The 20,907-nt window shown below is 41.4% G+C and overlaps 1 protein-coding gene across 6 annotated transcripts in view; it reads right to left on the bottom strand.

Annotated features, from left to right (window-relative positions):
- The window catches only part of LOC120853653 (amyloid beta precursor protein), a 305,317-nt gene that overhangs the window by 222,430 nt on the left and 61,980 nt on the right, over positions 1-20,907 (bottom strand). For all 6 annotated transcript variants that reach the window (XM_040227629.1, XM_040227643.1, XM_040227615.1 and 3 more), the window contains exon 2: positions 14,591-14,758. In XM_040227629.1, the coding sequence (XP_040083563.1) occupies positions 14,591-14,758 (168 nt within the window). The remainder of the gene's footprint in view (positions 1-14,590; positions 14,759-20,907) is intronic.

Raw genomic sequence — 20,907 nt, forward strand, 5'->3', positions numbered from 1 at the left:
AACACCACTGCAATAATGCGAAAGACGTTCACTGCTGTGTTTTCACAATGACGACCTCATCTAAGAGCAAGGGACAGAAAATGCTTCAGGGCACCAGCCCATTTCCCATTAACGTGGCTCAAGTCTGTTTCTGACGCTGTATGTAAATATACTGTCATATGCGTACATGCATACTCAGAGTTGGAAAATATTGTGCAAGAACTCTGTTCAAAGTATGAGTCACTATTATACCAACATGCTGGATGTAAAGACGAACGGGGGAGGGGCATACCAAAATAAACAGGACAGGACACGACTGAGAACACAAATAGATGTGTCCACATATAGCCAAGATCCTCACTGTCTTTCTGTTAATTTAGGGCTCATTTTCTCATTTTTAAAATGTCCAAACTACTGTTAACCAAGTATGCTCCAATATAAAATACAAATTTTAAATGCATATAAACAAACAAGCTTTTAAAAAAAAACCATAAAAGGAACAAAATTGGGTCATTTGTAGCAATGTGGATGAACCTAGAGTCTCATATAGAGTGAAGACAAAAAGAGAAAAACAAGTATCATATATTAGTGCATATATAGAGAATCCAGAGGAAGGTACTGATGAACTGTCTGCAGGGCAGGAATAGCACACACGTAAAGAACAGTGGGGAAGGAGAGGGGGGATGAGCTGAGGGACCAGCGCTGATACATACACATGTGCAAAGCGTCCAGTCTATCTCAATAAAGCTGAAAAGAAGAAAGAAAACTACAATTCAGGCAAAACATTTTTAATAAATAAGAGGTCAAATATAAAAGGCCATAATATCACTGCAAATGTGTAATGACTGAGTATGCATTTAGGAAACAGCTAGAGAGTAACAAGGACAAAGGTTACATGAAACATTAATCTGATTAAAAATGATTAATGGTGTGCAAAGAAATATCCAAACTGATTTCATCTCTTTCACCCCTGAATCCTATGGTTTGTGCAAGCAATCCTTATAGCTATCCAGACCAATAATGCAAAAAATATATCTGTATTCATGTACAGGTGAAAGTCACTCAGTCATGTCTGACTCTTTGCGACCCCATGGGCTATATAACCCATGGAATTCTCCAGGTCAGAATACTGGAATGGGTAGCAGTCCCTTTCTCCAGGGGATCTTCCCAACTCAGGGATCGAACCCAGGCCTCCCACATTTAGGGCAGATTCTTTACCAGCTGAGCCACCAGGGAAGCCCACTCTCACATCCATACACGACTACTAGAAAATCCATGAGTTTGAGCAAGCTCTGGGAGTTGGTGATGGATAGGGAAGCCTGGTGTGCAGGAGTCCATGGGGTCACAGAGAGTTGGATACGGCTGAGCAACCGAACTGAACTCAACGCATACACAGGTAAGGTACCTCTACTCAAAAAATTTTCACATAATATGAATTTTTGCATCTTTCATATACCAGAACAACTACTCATAGGTGCTTGTCATCTGTGGGTCAATTTTAAGCCTACAAAGCTGGACGGCACACACAGCAAAATAATGGCCAAGAATATTTCAGTATCTACCACAGCAGCATGTCTACCATATGCCCTCAAAGTTGACTAGATTAAAAGGATCACATGTGTTTAATTAAGTTTAACTTCACATAACTAAAAAATGAAGACAGCAAAGTTGACAAAGAAGTCTTGTCTGGGGTTATATATTTTAGAGCAGACAGTTGGGCAAAGGAAATTGCTTTGTTCAACTCATCAGCTTTTGTTTGGGCCAGGCACTGGTGTGCTTTGTCTTATGATTCTGTTAATTTATAGACAAAACAACTGTTCATTTAGAGCAAGGAGGTTAAAGAAACAGAAAACACATACTGCTAATTGTGGAAAAGAAAATACTTAGGAAAAAGAAAGGATATCCATAATCTAATAGAAGAGACTAGAAGCAAAGCCATATGTGCATAAGTTTCCCAGCTGGAAATCTCAGCCAGTGCTCAAGGCTTAACCTGTTCAAACTCCCTCCAGAGACCTGTTCCCAGCATAAGCAAGCAGAGTCACTGACACCTGCTCTACACCCCTGAGTCCCAGAAGGTGCTTTGCATATTAGGGAGGGTCAAAGAGCCTGTGTTTTAACTTTTTTCCTTAAAAGAAGAGAAAGAACAGTACTGAGACTTTTATAAGTTCTCATTTAACTGACAACATTTAACTTTTACAATACACACCTGTGCACTCCTACCATAAAAGGGGGACATATCTAAGATCCATTACACAGCCTTCCTGGACTGCTCAGGTGTCAGAGTGAAGGCCTGCATTTGAATGCAGGTTCTAAAGAGAGGCCCATGCTTCCCTTTCACCGCACCGGACCCTAAGAGCTCCCTTATAACAGCATCTGGATGTGAGAGTTGGACTATAAAGAAAGCTGAGTGCCGAAGAATTGATGCTTTTGAACTGTGGTGTTGGAGAAGACTCTTGAGAGTCCCTTGGACAGCAGGGAGATCCAACCTAAAGGAAATCAGTCCTGAATATTGCCTGGAAGGACTGATGCTGAAGCTGAAACTCCCAATACTTAAGCCAACTGATCGAAGAACTGACTCATTGGAAAAGACCCTGATGCTGGGAAAGATTGAAGAGGGGAGGAGAAGGAGATGACAAAGGATGAGATGGTTGGATGGCATCACCGACTCAATGGAGATGAGTTTGAGTAAGCTCCGGGAGTTGGTGATGGCAGGGAGGCCTGGCATGCTGCAGTCCATGGGGTCGCAAAGAGTTGGACACGACTGAGCGACTGAACTGAACTGAACTGAGGTATCACATATGTGTCCATCTATACAAGAGCGATGGACAGGATCATCTTTCCCATGCCTTTCACACTAGCATCTTGAGACCTGAATTCCCTTCTCTTTTTAAATATTTATTTATTTAGGCTGTGCTGGGTCTTAGTTGCATTATGCAGGATTTTTTGTTGTTGCTTTTGCTTCCTGGGATGTGGGATCTTAGTTCCCTGACCACCGATCAAACCCACATCCCCTGCACCGCAAGAGGGATTCTTAACCACTGGACCACCAGGAAAGTTCCCTGAATCCCCTTCTCTTCTCAATTCAGATCACCCTTGCATATAGGTCAATCTTTCTATTAGTATCGTGACCAGAAAACTCTTGCTGAAAACAATCACATAGCCCTTACTCACTTCTAGGGTTATATCCCAAATCCCCACAATCAGGATCGTCTACTTCACAGCCTCATCCACATTTTCAATTTCCTCAATTCTTTTCTCAGTTTATCTCATTGTATACTTAGAAGCTCCTTAAGACCCAACAGAGGCTTCCCTGATGGCTCAGATGGTAAAGAATCTGCCTGCAATGCAGGAGACCTGGGTTCGTGCCCTGGGTCAGGAAGATTCCCCTGGAGGAGGGCATGGCAATCAACTCCAGCATTCTTGCCTGGAGAATTCCATGAACAGAGGAGCCTGGCAGGCTAACGTCCATTGGGTCACAAAGAAGCAAACATGACTGAGCAATGAACACTTTCACTTTCTCTGAGCCAAGAATGATGTCTGGCCACTCAGCAACACCAGACACAAAATTCTATCCTCAATCAGTAAATATTTGCTCAATTGGCCTGAATTAAATTTGGTATAAAAAGAAAAAACTGTGACTGGAATGATACTTCAGAAGAAGAACTGCAGTGTATTTTCAATTTTTTCTTCTCTCAACCTAAAGCCTTTAGTTTAAATAAAACATTGTTTTTTAAAGTCTCGTTTCATCCAAAAGAAAGAGGACAACAAAATCTAAAAATTCCAATTTTTCTTCCTAGCCTTTATAACATATGTTTCAAGGGGAATATTATCCTAGTTTGGATCTACTTATATTTAAGACTTAAGTTAACCTAAGACTCCTAGGTTCCTGAGACCAATGGCTAATATAACAGTTCATTAAGGCAAGTGGCCACTGTAGGCTGTTAGATGATGAATAATTTCTATAGTTATTTTCAAATTGTTTCTGTGATGGCAGCACTTTCTTCATCTAGTATAGAATGAAGGCATTTTTTTCTACCAAAGGACCACAGAGGAAAACAGTCATCAAGGGAGCATTTTTTGTGGTCATATTGCACACAGACTATCCCCAAACTTGGTAGCTTCAAACAAGAAGCATCTCTTATCTCACAGTTTCTGTGGGTCAGGAATCTGGAAGCAGCTTAGCTGAGTGATCCTGACTTGTAAAAGGGTGCAGTCAAGATGTCAGCTATGGCTCCGGTCAAATGAAGGCTTCACTAGACTATAGGATCCACTTCCAAGTAGTTTCCTCGTTGCCTGGCAAGTGAATGCTGGCTGCTGGCAGGAACACTCAGGTCCGTGTTAGCACACGTACATGTCTCCGGAGCTGCTTGAGTATCCTCACGACATGGCGGCTGGCTTCCAACACAGCAAAAGTATGCAAGGCAGAAGCCACGTGCCTTTTATGATCTAACTTCAAACGTCACACGCGTCTTTTCTGTATCCTCCGGCACAGTGTGGGAGGTGACGATGCACGGATGTGAATTCCAGAGGGGAAGCAAGCACTGTTGGGAGCCACCTTAAAGGCGAACTGCACCACAATAATTTAGAACTCCTGACAGCTCTGTGAATAGACCAAGTGATTCTTCTTCACATGGTACCAGCTAGAGTATTGCAAGGAGGGGCAACTGAATGAGGGCCTCCATTCTCTTCCACCCAGGTTTCTCCCCATGGCTTCCTTCCCAGAATGCAAAAGGAGAAACTTCCAGGCCTTCTTAAGGCTTACACCCAGAAGTAAACCAGCGTCACTACCATTCCTTTCTGCTGGTTAAAACAAGTCTCATGTCCAACCAAAACTGAAGGGGGGAGGGTAACTGCCGGAAGACACAATTCATCAACAGGCAGTGGTAGAGCAAGGACTTCCCTGGTGGTCCAGCGGCTAAGACTCAGCTCCCCAACGCAGGAGGCCCAGGTTCTATCCCTGGCCGGGGAACTAGATCCCACATACTGCAATCAAGGATTCCCCATACCACAACAAAGATTAAAGCTCCCCTGTGCGGCAAACAAGACCCAATACAGCCAAACAAAAAGAAACAAGTAAAAATTGAAAAAAAAAAAAAGAGTACTACTACTAAAAAAAAAAAAAATTCAACAGAATGTATTACCACAGGGTCACATAAAGAATCATCTAGGGTTTGCTTCCCGTTTTCAGGGAGTGTATTTAGTAATCATTTGGTAGGTTTAACTGAATATTGAAGACCATGTTTACATGTGTATTGAGCCTTATCACAGCACCTGCATCTTAACTGGGTAAAAATAAACTCAGGGCAAATGTGGACGATGGGCTGACAACCCCCAATTCTTGCTAAAAATTTCTTTGGAATTCTGTCAGTGGAAAAAACAGTCTCTGCAGGAGAGGAGCCCAGGGTCATTTTATGGGGGGGGTGGCTCTGTCATTTTAAGAGGGGTTTCCCTTGTGGTTTAGCTGGTAAAGAATCCACCTGCAATGCGGGAGACCTGGGTTTGGTCTCTGGGTGGGGAAGATCCCCTGGAGAAGGGAGAGGCTGCCCACTCCATATTCTGGGCTGGAGAATTCCGTGGACTGCATAGTCCATGCGGTCGCAGAGTCAGACACAACTGAGCGACTTTCACTTCGCTGTCCGTGCCGGAAGCAGTGCAGAGCACCAGCCTCATTCAGTCCCAGTCTCTGTGCCAACAACAGGCCGTCCACAAGCAGTTGCTAAATGATGACTCATGCTGAGTCAGGGACAAGTGTTGGTTAAAATGTTTTGTAAAGCAGGATCTTTAGGAACCGTAATTCTCAGTGACACCTTGAGCCTATAATCCTTTTGCCCAAAGGAGTTAAAGTAAGTCCTAGTCTTAGCTCAGGCTACCTTAACAAACTATCATCAACTGGTTGGCTTAAGTGACAGAAATTTATTTTCTCACAGTCCTGGAGGCTGGAAGTCTTGGGTGCCAGCAGAGTGGAGTTCTGTTCCAAGTTCTGTTGCTGGCTTGCAGGCTGCCACCTTCTCTCCGGGTGCTCACCGACCCTCTTTGTGTGAGCAGGGCAGAAAAAGCAAACTCTGCAAGTTCTCTGGTGTCTTTTCTTATAAGGGCGCCAGTCTCATCGTGAAGGCCCCACCGCCATGACGTCATCTAACCTTGATTATCTACCAAAGTCTCCACCTCCAAACACTACCCCAGTGGAACTTAAGGCTTCACCATATGAATTTTGGGCAAAAGTGAAAGTGTTAGTCACTCAGTAGTGTCCTACTCCTTGTGATCCCATGGACTGTAGCCCAACCAGGATCCTCTGTCCATGGAATTCTCCAGGCAAGAATCCTGGAGGGGGTTGCCATTTCCTTCTCCAGGGGATCCTCCCCACCCACGGATCAAACCTGGGTCTCCCACATTGCAGGCAGACTCTTTACCCACTGAGCCACCAGGGAAGAATTTAGGGAAAGACACAAATATTTAGTCTATACCAGTCCTCAATACACATTTGATGGAGAAAAATAAAAGAATGGTACTCACTGCGCTAATTCAAAAAATGTAAAGAAAATTTTTATATTTCAAAAGTGCCCAGTATTTAAACAATGACTAGGCAGAAACATAACTATTATAATTAGGGAACAGGAGGAAATTTATGGGTACCAAGAATGTGGATGAAATGAGATACAATGCTGATTACACAAACCTAAGTTTCAAACTATTCTGCCAATCAAGCTTTATAAGGGCTTTTAGACAGGAGTTAAGGTGCATGCTCAGTGGCTCAGCTGTCTCAGACTCTTTGTCACCACATGGACTGTAGCCCGCCAGGCTCCTCTGTCCATGGGATTTTCCAGGCAAGAATACGGGAGTGGAATGCCATCTCTTTCTCCAGAAGATCTTCCCGACCCAGGGATTGAACCTGCATCTCTTGCACTGGGAGGCGGGTTCTTTACCACTAGCACCACCTGGGAAGCCTCAATTTTGACTTTTTTTCTTCCTAACCTTGCCCACGACCAATGATAGGACCAAAGAAATCAGGAGGCAAAAATGCCAGTATTAATAATAACAACCAGGACTTCCTTGGTGATTCAGTGATTAAGAATCTGCCTGCCAACGTGGAAACACGGGTTCGATCCCTCATCTGGGAAGATCCCACATGCCACCGAGCAACTAAGCCACGACATCCTAGAACCTGTGTTCGGCAACAGAAGAAACCATTGCAATGAAAGGCTCAAGCACCAGAATTAGACAAAGCCCTTGTGTGGCAATGAAGACCCAACACAAAAAAGACCCACAACCAAAAAACAAAAGAAAAAATGAAAAATAATAATAATGACAAAACAATCAGTAGCAGGGAGTACAAAACAAGAGAAGCATGAGACTCTAAAGGACAAGGACTAGATAATTCACCATCAAAATAATAATATTTGACACATCACACTAAGGTAAGCACCAACAGACAGGAGGTGCAGCTATCCAGGCAATTCTTTGGAAAAACAAATTAACAAGTGAGTTAAACTGGTTAGCAAAAGGTCAAAATGAGGTCACAGTCGTGAGTTCAGTTGCTTTCATTCTGTCCTAGGACCACAGACTGCTCACAGCTGCCTCTCTGACTCAGCCAGCTGTCTCTGAAACATCTGTGTTTTGGTCACAAGAGGAACTGAGAACATAAAGAAAAAAATGATTCATCACTATTGAGAGAAAATAATCAGTAAATGAAGAGCACCGTAAGTGGGGACAGTTTTGTATATTAAAAAAAGGGAATCGGCACAATGGTAGGTGCCACGAGATATATACCTTAAAGGTGCTAAACAAAAATACCTGTCCACCTGGAATTCTATACATAACTGAGTTATTGTTTAATTAGAACAACTCCTGGAAATAACTAAGATGACGGCATTCGAAGAAAGAGAGGAATCAAAAATATAGAAATTGAGATCCTTTGCTGAAAGGATTGGCTGCAAACAATGAATCAAGTTAAAGGCAGAACCTACGACTGTGAGATGGCAATAGAACAGAGCATAATATTAAACTGTAAGAATACAAAAATAATATATCTTATAAAACCTGTGAGAAAGCGAGCTGAAAAAATTATGAACATTATTTTCCTTGGCTATATTAACAAGGAGTCAAACAATCATCTAAAATAAAAACATAGAGTTTAAAGAAAAAAAGAAAAAAAAAAAAACATTTCCCAACAGCACACAAAAATATTCAGTCTTACAAATGAAAGGTATTCCTAGTTATAACAGAAAAATTTCAGACTACCTACAACATGGCAAACAGTAGGAAGACTCTAAAATACCAGAAAGGAATGTTACAAGTTTAAAGGTTCTGAGTGAATATCTCACCAACAACACTGACTGTCCCCTTACCTTCCCCAAAGTTGTTTAAAGTCATGATGCACTATGAATTTCCTCAGATGCCCATTCTCCAATCTACAAAGCTTTGAAAAGGCACTGTGTGCTTCTAAGCCCATTGTGTTGGGCTGTGGTCATTATTCTATTTTGCTTCCATGCCACTCATTACCCCTTTTTTTCTGGCAAGAGCTCCTCTCCCTACACCAGGTGGCTCTGCTTGGCTTACCAAACAAACCATACACCTCATGACCAAGACAAGCCAGTCCCAGTACTGAGTCCTTTGTGGCTATGCCGACTGGTCCAAAGATAGATGCATGACCAAAAGCGGGAACGAGAACCCCTGCTGGGAATTACGAGTGCAAACCACCAGGATAAAGTTGGGATTCTGCTGGGAAGACACATTCCCACAGCTACTGGCTGCCATTTTCCCTGACCTCCTAGGGAAAGCCCATCTTACGCCAGAGAAAATGAGGTGAACATAAAGGATAAGGAGAAGCAGATAACAAGAGATCCCAACAGAGAAATTCCAGGAAGCACTGAGTTTCGGTTCCAGTATCTGAGGATCCAGTTTCTGGATGCTGCTTTCAAAATTCTGTAAATTATCCCCACCCCAAGATTCTCTCCATCAGGAGGAAAAAATATTCTCCACGTACAAGTAGATTTCAAGCACCTGTCAACATAAACTGACTCAATTCACCCTTCTTCCTCATTTTTCTTTTCTAAGACTCAGCTAATCACTTATGAACAGGATCTCATTTCTCTCTATTTCTACTTGAGCCTAGTTTTCATATGATGGACACCTACTCTTCCTACAATTTCCTCAGCTTAGGTTCCTTCCCTTTAAAAGACAAAGCCCAACAAATAACAAAGCCTCTCCCTTTTCCGTGAATTGCTCACAAGTTCTTTGCCTCCTGGTCTTTCCTCAAAGAGGCCACAGATGGCTGCATCACCCATACATGTTACCCTTCCTGTAACCTACCACAATTTTACTTTCCTCCCGTGCTATTCCCTCAAAACTGCTCTCCCATTTGCCAAGTTAGGAGGCTGTTTTATTATAAAACAATGTCCATGATTCAGAAATGGACAAAAAAGATTATGTACTGGGTGTCTCAGCAGTGAAATATAAGTGTTGTCTTCCAGAGTCTGGAAGTGGTGAGGAAAGGAGATCTGATTCAATGGGGTATGTTCTTCTGACCGACTGGCTGTAGGCAACCCTGTTGCAAAGAGCAGGACACAGGACTGGGCAACTGAACAACAGCAACAATAAGGCTACTCTGTATGAGCTGAAGTGAAGTCGCTCAGTCGTGTCCGACTCTTTGCGACCCCATAGACTGTAGCCTATCAGGCTCCTCCGTCCATGGGATTTTCCAGGCAAGAGTGCTGGAGTGGATTGCCATTTCCTTCTCCAGGGGATCTTCCCGACCCAGGAATCGAACCCGGGTCTCCCGCATTGCGGGCAGACGCTTTACCGTCTGAGCCACCAGGGGAAGCCCTCTGCATGGGTAGATATAACCTGATAGCAATGCAAATGTTTCCTGTTTCATGCACTGCAGATCAGATGATTCCTATTCACAGCCCTGTGAATGAAGTCTGTTGAAAAAGAATTTAAATCTCTTCAAGTCAAACTGGATAACACCTTAGAGGTTATCTGATTAATGAACTGAGGAAAATCTTTGATATGCATTCATTGTGCAACACAGTCATAACTTGCCTTGTCAAAAATTATACTTCAACCGCTTCTGGTTTGATGATGGGAAAGACTGAAGGCAGGAGGAGAAGGGGACGACAGAGGATGAGATGGTTGGCTGGCATCACCGAATCAATGGACATGAGTTTGAGCAAGCTTTGGGAGTTGGTGATGGACAGGGAAGCCTGGCGTGCTGCAGTCCATGGGGTTGCAAAGAGTAGCACACGACTGAGCAACTGAACTGAACCGAAATTCTGGTGTGCATCCCATTTGCACCCCCATCATTTCTCTCATTTAGATATTAACCTAGCTTGACTTCCAGCACACAATACCTCCTGGTTCTGATCCTCAGTTTCTAGCTACTGTTTCTCCTCCACTAATTTACTTTGATTCCCTTAATGTTGCAGCTCACCAGGGTTCTTTCTTAGGATTCTTCCCCAGAGGCATCAGGAGGGCAAACACTTGGCAAGGTAGCTTAGTACCTTGTTATTATGACCAACCTAGATAGTATATTCAAAAGCAGAGACATTACTTTGCCGACTAAGGTCCGGCTAGTCAAGGCTCTGGTTTTTCCTGTGGTCATGTATGGATGTGAGAGTTGGACTGTGAAGAAGGCTGAAGAATTGATGCTTTTGAACTGTGGTGTTGGAGAAGACTCTTGAGAGTCCCTTGGACTGCAAGGAGATCCAACCAGTCCATTCTGAAGGAGATCAACCCTGGGATTTCTTTGGAAGGAATGATGCTAAAGCTGAAGCTCCAGTACTTTGGCCACCTCATGCGAAGAATTGACTCATCAGAAAAGACTCTGATGCTGGGAGAGATTGGGGGCATGAGGAGAAGGGGACGACTGAGGATGAGATGGCTGGATGGCATCACGGACTCGATGGACGTGAGTCTGAGTGAACTCCAGGAGCTGGTGATGGACAGGGAGGCCTGGCGTGCTGCGGTTCATGGGGTCGCAAAGAGTCGGACACGACTGAGTGCCTGAACTGAACTGAACTGAATGCTCAATAAAAGTTAGATGGCACCAGCATCATCAATATTATCACCATGTGCCAATATCATCATTATCATTTGATTTTCTGTTGCTAAAATTATTTTATAAGTCTTTCTCGCCCCTGAGATCCCCCTTTAAGAACAAGTCCTGTGTTCTACTTATTGTATCCTTGGCACCCAGAGATAATGTCTGAAGAAGGAAGAGAGAACTATTGGGCTCTAGAAAAGTATTTGTATAACCATCTTGCACTTAAATATTTTTAATGAAAGGTATATTTAAAAAGTAACAAACAAGCATTCGTCTCTTAACATCCAGTCAGTCAGTTCAGTCACTCAGTCGTGTCCGACTCTTTGCAATCCCATGAACCACAGCACACCAGGCCTCCCTGTCCATCACCAACTCCGAGAGTCCACCCAAACCCATGTCCATTGAGTCAGTGATTGCCATCCAACCATCTCATCCTCTGTCTTCCCCTTCTCCTCCTGCCCTCAATCTTTCCCAGCATCAGGGTCTTTTCAAATGAGTCAGCTCTGCATCACATGGCCAAAGTATTGGAGTTTCAGCTTCAACATCAGTCCTTCCAATGAACACACAGGACTGATCTCCTTTAGGATGGACTGGCTGGATCTCCTTGCAGTCTTAACATCCAAGCACCAGTAAAATTCTTGGGGAAGGTTTGGGACGACTCCCCGTTTCTGCTCCCCTCTCCTACCTGCTAGATCATGGAGTCTAAGACCCTGACAGCTTAGAGTCACTAGTAGAATGGGGTTGGGGGTGGGAAGAGTAAGCTCCAGTTGGCCCCCAGGAAACTGAGACACTGGAAATGCAGTCAGAGGGACCAAGCAAGAGGGTGACTTTTGGAAATGCTAATGTATAGTTATTCTGCTTCTTTAACAACAAAAAAACAACACCTTCAAGGACACTTTTGTTGTCACAGATGTGAAAGTGAAAGAAGTATTAAGTCACTCAGTCAGGTCCAACTCTTTGTGATCCCATGGACTATAGCCCTCCAGGCTCCTCTGTTAAGGGAATTCTCCAGGCAAGAATATTGGAGTGGTTGCCATTTCCTTCTCTAAAAGTGAAAGTTGCTCAGTTGTGTCTGACTTTTTGTGACCCCATGGATTATACAGTCCATGGAATTCTCCAGGCCAGAATACTGGAGTGGGTAGCCTTTCCCTTCTCCAGGGGATCTTCCCAACCCAGGGATTGAACCCAGGTCTCCTGCATTGCAGGCAGATTCTTTACCAGCTGAGCCACAAGGGAAGCCTGTTGTTAACAGAGGAGACCAAATTCATTAAAAGGGCTCACAAAGCCTGATGTTTGGACCCTTTCTTACTTCTCTAGCCTAACTTTTGTCTAATCCATCTAAGACTCTGGCCTGTATGCATCCTTGTACACGATCTCTATCGGTGGTGAGCTGAGACAAGCAGGTAAGACCAGAATTTCAAGACAAAGGAGAAACAACCAAGGGCTCACTCTCCCTCTCCCCACCCACTCCCACCACTCTATGACCACCAACAATCTGGCAAAGTATGGGACTGGAAAGAACAATTCTGTGGCTTAGCTCTGGGACAAGCAGCAGACTAAAACAGGAAGCGAAGCTACCCAGGCATTAGTGGGATCTCTAAGTGGAGTGGGAATAAGGGTTATGAAGAGTGATTTTTATAGAGTCATTGTGCAAGTAAAAACATCTGATTATGTATAACTGACACTGAAGAAAACCTTAGATGCCAACTATGATATGTACATCAAAAGAATCATTCAACAGAAAATGATGATGCAATCAATGTCATTAAATAAACGAGTTGCAGCCTTCAGAAAAATGTGTTTAATATTCAGTAATGTGCAGGTGTATCCAGAAAAGTAAAATAGTACCTAAAACCTATAAGCAGGCATGCAGAGTCCTAATTTACCAAACTCGTAACTTATCCACAAAACCGTACTACAGGAATTCTTCAATTGAATGTGAATATTATTTCTAAAAATGTGTATTTTAGGAATGTCATAGCTGGGCAAAGTAAATTTGTTATCAGTGCTTATACAATAAACTTTTTTAGAAAAATATAGAGAATGCAAATATTAGTGATTTCTACTTAAACACAAAGAAGTATTTTTTCACATCATGGTTCATACTCCTTCAGGACAAAAATTACTTGATAAGCAATATACTGTGATAACACCATGCCATTTTGCTTTTCAAAACACAGGAGTTAGAATTTAGAGATTGTCTTTTCGTATAGTGCTATCAGTGAAAATATACATGTGGGTATATATATATGTATAAATATATATATTTCATTAACACACATTTTGGATCCAAAAAGGCCAAAGAAAATTTTCTTGTACATAAAAGATTACAATAAAGAAAATGTTGGTAGATTATATCTTATTTATGGAAGGTAAGAAATTTTGCTTTGTCAAGAGGCATAAGACTAATTCCTTGAAATGTTCTTAAAACACAAAGAGTCACATATTATAGGAATATATAACTATCTAGAAATGTGGGACAACATGCCTTGCTGCTGCTGCTGCTAAGTCACTTCAGTCGTGTCCGACCCTGTGCGACCCCATAGATTTTCCAAGCTTTCCTGACTCCAGTTATTTTAAACTGAATTAATTTAAAAAAATACCCTATACAATAATGGCAAGAAAACTTGGAAAAATTACACAAAGGCTGAAGATCTCTACAAATGGCAAGGGGGTGATTTCCAGGATCTAAAAGTTATGTTAAAAAAGCAAAGCGCAGAACAGTACTTACTGTAAGCTATCTTTTTTATAATAAAAAAAGGAAAAGTATCCATTCTTCCTTTTGCAAGAAGGATAAATCAAGAATGATGAAAATATTTAATAGAGGATGGTGGCAAGTGAGATTTCAGAGGGCAACTTTTTACTTTAGTGTTTCAGTAATCTAAGTGTTTTACGTTTTCAAATAGTAACAAGAAGGAGCGAAAAACTAAAATTAAATCTACACAAATAAATGAGCTAAAATATATCAAATTGACAACATAAAGTTAATTCTAGTCACTTTTATTTATTTCTAGCAAGTTTTTATTGGAGTATAGCTCATTTATGTTAGTTTCTACTGTACAGCAAGATGAATCAGTTATCTATGTTCTTTTTTAGATTATTTTCCCATAGATTATTAGTGTTGAGTGGAGTTCCCTGAACTGTACAGTAGGTTCTTATTGGTTATTTATAGTAGTGTGTCAATCCCAATCTCCCAATTTCTAGTTACTTTTAAACACAATACCTCGACTACACAGCCATAGTGGGATATACTCTAATGATAAACAGAAGTGCCAAGACACCTTAAAGTTTGCTCAGTTGAGTGTTTTCTCTTTCTTAAAAAAAATTGAAGTATATTTTACGTACAAGATTATACTTAAGTTGGTTTTACTAATAGTTTAGTAAATTTAGTAAATAATTTCAAAAATATTTATGCATTCTGTAGGATGAAGCAAGTAAATATGGTATGGTGAATCACTAGGAACCAAGATGTTCACTGCAGGTGATAAAATACAAATACGAAAGAAGTTAAATGAACAAGAAACATGCATGGGACCCAACATGAACCGCGGGCCACCAGCGGAGACTTACTTCCTGGCAGTACTGCAGGATGCCCTCCTTGGTGCCAATGCAGGTTTTGGTCCCCGCTGGATCCGACTCCCACTTCCCATTCTGCACGTTCATGTGCATGTTCAGTTTGCCACAGAACATGGCCACCTGGGGTTCTGCAAGCAGGCCGGCATTGCCGTCAGTGGGCACCTGGAAAAGTAAGTTTCGGTTAGTTATAGGAATCCATAGCTCTGGGGTGGAGGTTGGAGGAAGGGCGATGAAGAGAAACATGGCATGGAGATATGGGAAAAATAGCTCTATTCTTGGCAACTCTCAATTATGAATCTCTATGGGTTAAGCTTTATGTGTCCTGGGCTTCCCATGTGGCTCAGATGGTAAAGAATCTGCCTGCAATGTAGGAGACCTGGGTTTGATCCCTGGGTCGGGAAGATGCCCTAGAGAAGGGAAGGGCTACCTACTCTAGTATTCCTGCCTGGAGAATCCCATGGACAGAGCAGCTTGGTGGGCTATAGTCCATGAGGTTGCAAAGAGCAGGACAGGACTGAGCAACTAAGCACAGCACAGCATATATATATATACACACACAGTGGCCAGGCCACACAGCTTGTGGGATCTTAGTTCTCTGACCAGGGATTGATCCTGGGTCATAGCAGTGAAGCACTGAGTCCTAAGCACTGGACCACCAGGGAATTTTCCATATAAATATTTTTAGAAGGGGAAAATGGAAGTTCTGAAATATCTACACTACCCCACTTATGAGGTTCTGATAGCTCAGAAAGGAAAAAAAAAAAATCAGCAAGAGATGAAAAATAATTGGCAAGAGTGAAAGTCTTATTCAAAACCAAAGAATCAAAAGACAGGACATGGTGGCCAAGTAATTCCTCCCTGGTTAAATCCAGCTGCCGAGGAAATGTGTGAGGTCCATGCCAAGAAGAGTTAACTTCCAACAGAAGCCATTCATGTAGCTGGGAACTGGGTGATTCTAGAATAACTTGTATCATGCCTAAAAATTGCTCACAGGAGGGAAAAAAACAACAGCACTAAAATTATGCCAAGAGATTTTGGTTAAAGAAAGAGCTTCCTGACACTTCTTCCCACAGAAATGTAAAAATAGATCAAACATCTGTCCATTCTAGTCATCATCATACATATTTTGTCCATAAATCCCTAAGAGGATTTTTATCCTTAAAAAAAAAAAAAAAATCTTGCATTGAACTCATCTGAGACCTCTCAGACCTGAGCAAAAGCTACTGGGCACAATCTCTAAAACCACGTTTCAGGTAACATTTTCTACATTTCTAGTTCTGCTTTGTAAAATGTATTTAGTAAGATTCTGCTTCTCTGATGCCCGAGGTAACAAACAGCAATGCAAGCCATAGTCCTGGACCGTCAGCAGAGTAGCTGGGATCCCTCAATTCCCCAGTTTGGGGCTTTACCCACCACCTATAATTTCCAAGTCAGCAAATGAGAGGCCCATGCTCCAACAGATGCAAAGAAAAGTCTGAGCAGAATGCTCCACAAAGGCTAAGTTTCACAGTTTTCCTGAGGGAATAAGAGTAAATTCAATGCCTTGATCCTCAAAAAACAGCATATAAATTTTGTCCATTTTACTGAATTAAGTAGTAAGATAATAACATCGCAAGAAAGTCAAGTAGTCAGATACCTATAGACAAGGCCCCATATTAGATGCAATGAAGGACATAAAATATATTTATAATGTAGATAAATACATAAACTTTATGTATTAATACATTTATTTTTAAATTCCACTGTCAAGGAATTAAAAATCTAATAATGAAATCACCATTGTATTTGCCATGGTACTTTATTCTGCTCAAACTCATTCTTGTCCCAAAGACTTCCAGTCTAAGAATCTTGAGAACTTACCCCTAACTGAACAGGGAGACTAATGATCTTTTACCATGGTTGGTAATAATTTTGTTGAATAAACTCTCCCCCTTCTCTATCTCAATACTTCTCTGTACTCAGATTCTCCACAGTGAGTTCACCACAGTTTCTATCTCCTTGTCAACACGAAGGCCCTTCATTCCAAATCCTCCCCTCAAGGAACATGAGGTACCAATTTCTCTCCCCCATGGCAGCCAGTTTCCAAGAGTTTCAATAGTCCCTGCTTCCTAGATTAATGCTCTCATCACTGTCATCCATAAAATACTCAGCGTTTTTCTGTTGCAGCAAATAAAATAGGGCAGCAATGATATATGTTTTCCAAGGCAAGGCTGTAAAGGGCCTTAGGGTTGCTTTGCTGCTCTCTGGGATCAATCACTTGGTATTGGGGGGGCGGTGTCCAGCTGCCATGTTGGAAGGACACTCAAGCGGCCCTGTGGAGAGGCTCATGTAATGCGGAATCGAGCTCTCCTGTTAACAGCAACATTAATGAGCTTGGAAACACCCGACAGCCTCATCAAGCCTTCACCTGCTGACATGCCTGAAACCTCAAGGGAGAACTCGAGCCAGAACCACCCAGAAGACACTCCCAAATTCTCGATCCACAGAAACTGAGATAATAAGTCTTTGTTATTCTAAACCATTAGTTTTGAGGTAACCTATTACACAACAATAAGATACCCAATAAGTTCTTCCTTTTCTCCAGCTTCACAATACATCCACAAATATGCTGGGATCTCCTCTACTGAAAAAAAAAGCAAAGAGACAAGAAATATTTCCTTCCATTCTATTATATTCTAGAGCAGGGAGGGTCAACATATTTTCTATGTCAAAAGCCAGACAGTAAATATTTTAGGTTTTGTGAACCATACGGTCTCTTGTACCTGCTCAACTCTGTTGTGTGTGCCTTGAGTCGCTTCAGTCATGTTGGACTCTTTGCAACACTATGGACGTTAGCCCGCCAGGCTCCTCTGTCCATGGGATTCTCCAGGCAAGAATACTGGAGTGGGTTGCCATGCCCTCCTCCAGGGGATCTTCCTGACGCAGGGATCGAACCTGTGTCTCTTATGTCTCCTGCATTGGCAGGCAGCCCTTAAGTTCCCTGCTGCAATGCAAAAGCAGCCTCAGACAACATGGGTGTGGCTGCTTCATAGGAACATTTTCTTCATAAAATAGGCAATAGACCAGATCTGGCCAGTGGCCCCTAGTTTACCTATCTTTGCTCTAGAAGAACTATTATTTTTTCATTTTTTCCAACAAACCCTATCAGATGGTGATTTAAGTACTCATTGATACCACCTTCTTACCTGCTTCTTAAGACTCTTATAGTCTGGTTTACATTCCCACCCTTGGAACAATTTTCTCAAAGGTTACATATAACTTCCTGAGAAAGGGAAGTATTTTTCTCCAATACCTGTTACTTTTCAGTTTCTTTGCCATACCTGAATTCTTCCTTGCAAGTCTTTCCCCTTGGCTTCTGTTGCAATGAACTAGCCTGGCTCTCCATTTTTCTGATTATCCTCTTACTAACTCAAAATCCTTCAATGCCACAAATAAGACATTCCTAAAGATTAGGCCATTGCTTCTCTTTTACCTACTTGAAGAAGTCTTTCACTTCCTTGCTGCGGAGTGGCAACTAAAATATAACAACAGCAATGATACATAAATAAAGCAACTAACATTTCTTCATTCAGTAAATTTGAGTATACAATACATGCTAGGCACTGTGTCTTTAGGGACAAGGTAGTAAAGCAGGAAAGTGCTTATCCTGATAATACCATGACCAACGAATCTGCTTGCAACTAAGGGGTTTCCAGGATATGAGACTTTTAGCGCTAAAACTGTCAGATGCACCGGTAAGTTGAGACAACTGGCATCAGACAAACACATCAAATGTTTCTCCACTTTTCCTACCTTGACTTTTTACCATCTTTCTATTTTTTCCATTCTTCATTATTTTTGTCTTTTTGACTTTACAATTATTTTAATTGCCAGCTGTTCGTATGTTTCTATATTCCCACTACCAAATGGTGGTAATCACTCTCTCATTCCCCTCAAATGAATTGATTATGGCTCTATCATCTTACTGGAATATATCTTTAATTGCCTATGATTTTCTCCTTTTGACAGTGGGAGTTAAGAAGACATATGCTTCAATTCCTTTCAGATTTCTACCAGATGAGATTTAGTATTAACTTAAAAAAAAAAAAAAGTATGGAGAGTCACAATCATTAGCATGCCCATTTTCTTAGAATGGAGCTGTTTAATAGTTCAAACCTTGATTCCTCAATACTTAGGGCAACTTATTATGCTGGAAATTATAAAACTGGCTGTATGTGCATAACTGTGACATTTGACATTACAAGAAGCCCTTTATAAATAAATACTTCAATCACAAAAAAGTATTTCTTGGACAAAAATTCTTTTCCAAGCCAACAACAGCCATGTACAAGATCAGAGTAAGGGAAATAGTAGAGAACAAACCGAACCTGAAGCTTTTCTATTCTTAATGAAGTCCACCTGCAAAGAATTTCAGGTTTTAAGTAATATATCCCTGGTTCAGTTAATTAAGACAAACAACCCAGGATCCCTACTGGTATCAAATAACCCATCTAAGAAACAAAGCTCGGTTTCTGAGAGCAGCCCACTCACTCGCTGGCATTCAAACAGAAGGAGACCATGACCGCGGCAAGGGGGTCACACAGAGGATAACACCTAGCCTTCCAAGGGCCCAACAGGTTCACCCAAGTCCCTTTCCCCGAATGAAGCCTCAAAAAATGGCTTAATACATCATACACAGTGTCCTTTTCAGGACTTGTTAAAATGAACACTCTTAAAACTGAAATCTTTCCATCCTAGAGTAAATTATTTGCAGCTAGTGACAATGCATAATACCCTGTCAAAGTCATCCTAAAGGTAATTATCCCTAACTTTTACAAAACATTTCTCTTTTTAATAGAAAATATAAACTCTCGAGTGGATGGGAAATATACCCACTTAAATAACTATTACTTTAATTTGGCTTTCATCTTAACACCTTCTAAAGTAACAACTTAATGTTACTTGGCAGAAATCTAAGACAACACATAAAAGATTGGCACCCTGCTATAAATGGCCATTCACAGTCTCTGCATTTCAGAGCCACTGAAGACGAAGATAATTCTTATAACTTGAATGACTTTCCACTGACATCATAAGACCAAAGATGCTTTCCCATGGGAAAACAGTGCTCAATGACAAGGAACAGAATAACCAGCTGAAACAAGGGTGCATGCACATTGCCTCAGAAGCAACAGGCTATTTACAGAATGCTCTGAACTACAGACACCCAAAGCTACACCTAAAAAAATGCTGTCAATCTTTTAAAAACAACCATTTGCTGTCAGCTCTGTATTTTAGGGTCATCATATACAGACAGGCTACCCAAGTGAAAAGGGACTTTCCAAAAGAAAGTTAGCTAGAGAACAGCTTTTAAAAAGCTGAAGGGGAAATTAAAACAAATAAATAAAATATATATACCTAATCTGGGCCACTCTGCAGAGGTGACCCTGGAAACCTACACCTAGCTAGAATCGGTGCAATTTACAAGCACAAAACCAACTTCTCAAACAAGTTCTCTCCCTGTCTTTCAAACTGGGTGTTCCCTTTCTCCAAGTTTCTCTTTATTATCATCAAGGAGATCAAAATTCCTTATAGAGCTGGCTTGGCAGCATTCCTCCCCACACAGTCCCAACTAAAAGAGAAAGGGAACAAGGAACTCTCTGTTTCACTGGCCAAGAAGTCTAGCTTGGCAAGGAGAAGGCACAGATCCATAGCTTAGCATCCGTGGATTTATGTAATTTTAAGGTTTGTGGCTAACGAAAACCATCTGGTTTCTGCATTTAAACGAACTTCTCAGTGGTCTGAATAGCTGGCCTCCTATAGTCGAGTACTGACTGCTATTAAATCAGTACACAATTTCCTTGGAGTGATTAGATTTATATAGTGAGTGATTTATATAGTGAGTATCTTTTAAAAAGTATAACATGATGCTACTTCTATCACAGCCGTGGTTTCCTCATATAAACAATTTTCCATTAGCCTGGGCATAATACAATCATATCCCCTGCACACGCACAAAAATATTTTAAAACATTCCAATTTTCCATTTTCAGTGTAATTATTCTGCAGCATCACAATCAAGAAGATTTGAGCATGAACTCCTTTCAAGGCCAAATAAAGTACCTCATTTAATCCTTAACAAACAAATTTTCAGTCTCCAAAGGAAAAGAAGATTTGTAAGGCTTTCCTTTAAATGCAAAACAAAACAAAAAAACACCCCCAAACCCAACAACAACAGTAACTTAAGCAGAAGCAGACCATCTACAATTGCCCATTTTGTCTCCAGCAGAGGAGAACTGAAATTAAAATTAGGATCACAGAACTGAAAGAAT

The sequence above is a fragment of the Oryx dammah genome, unplaced genomic scaffold (assembly GCF_014754425.2).
Source record: "Oryx dammah isolate SB20612 unplaced genomic scaffold, SCBI_Odam_1.1 HiC_scaffold_2, whole genome shotgun sequence".
Classification (NCBI taxonomy): domain Eukaryota; kingdom Metazoa; phylum Chordata; class Mammalia; order Artiodactyla; family Bovidae; genus Oryx; species Oryx dammah.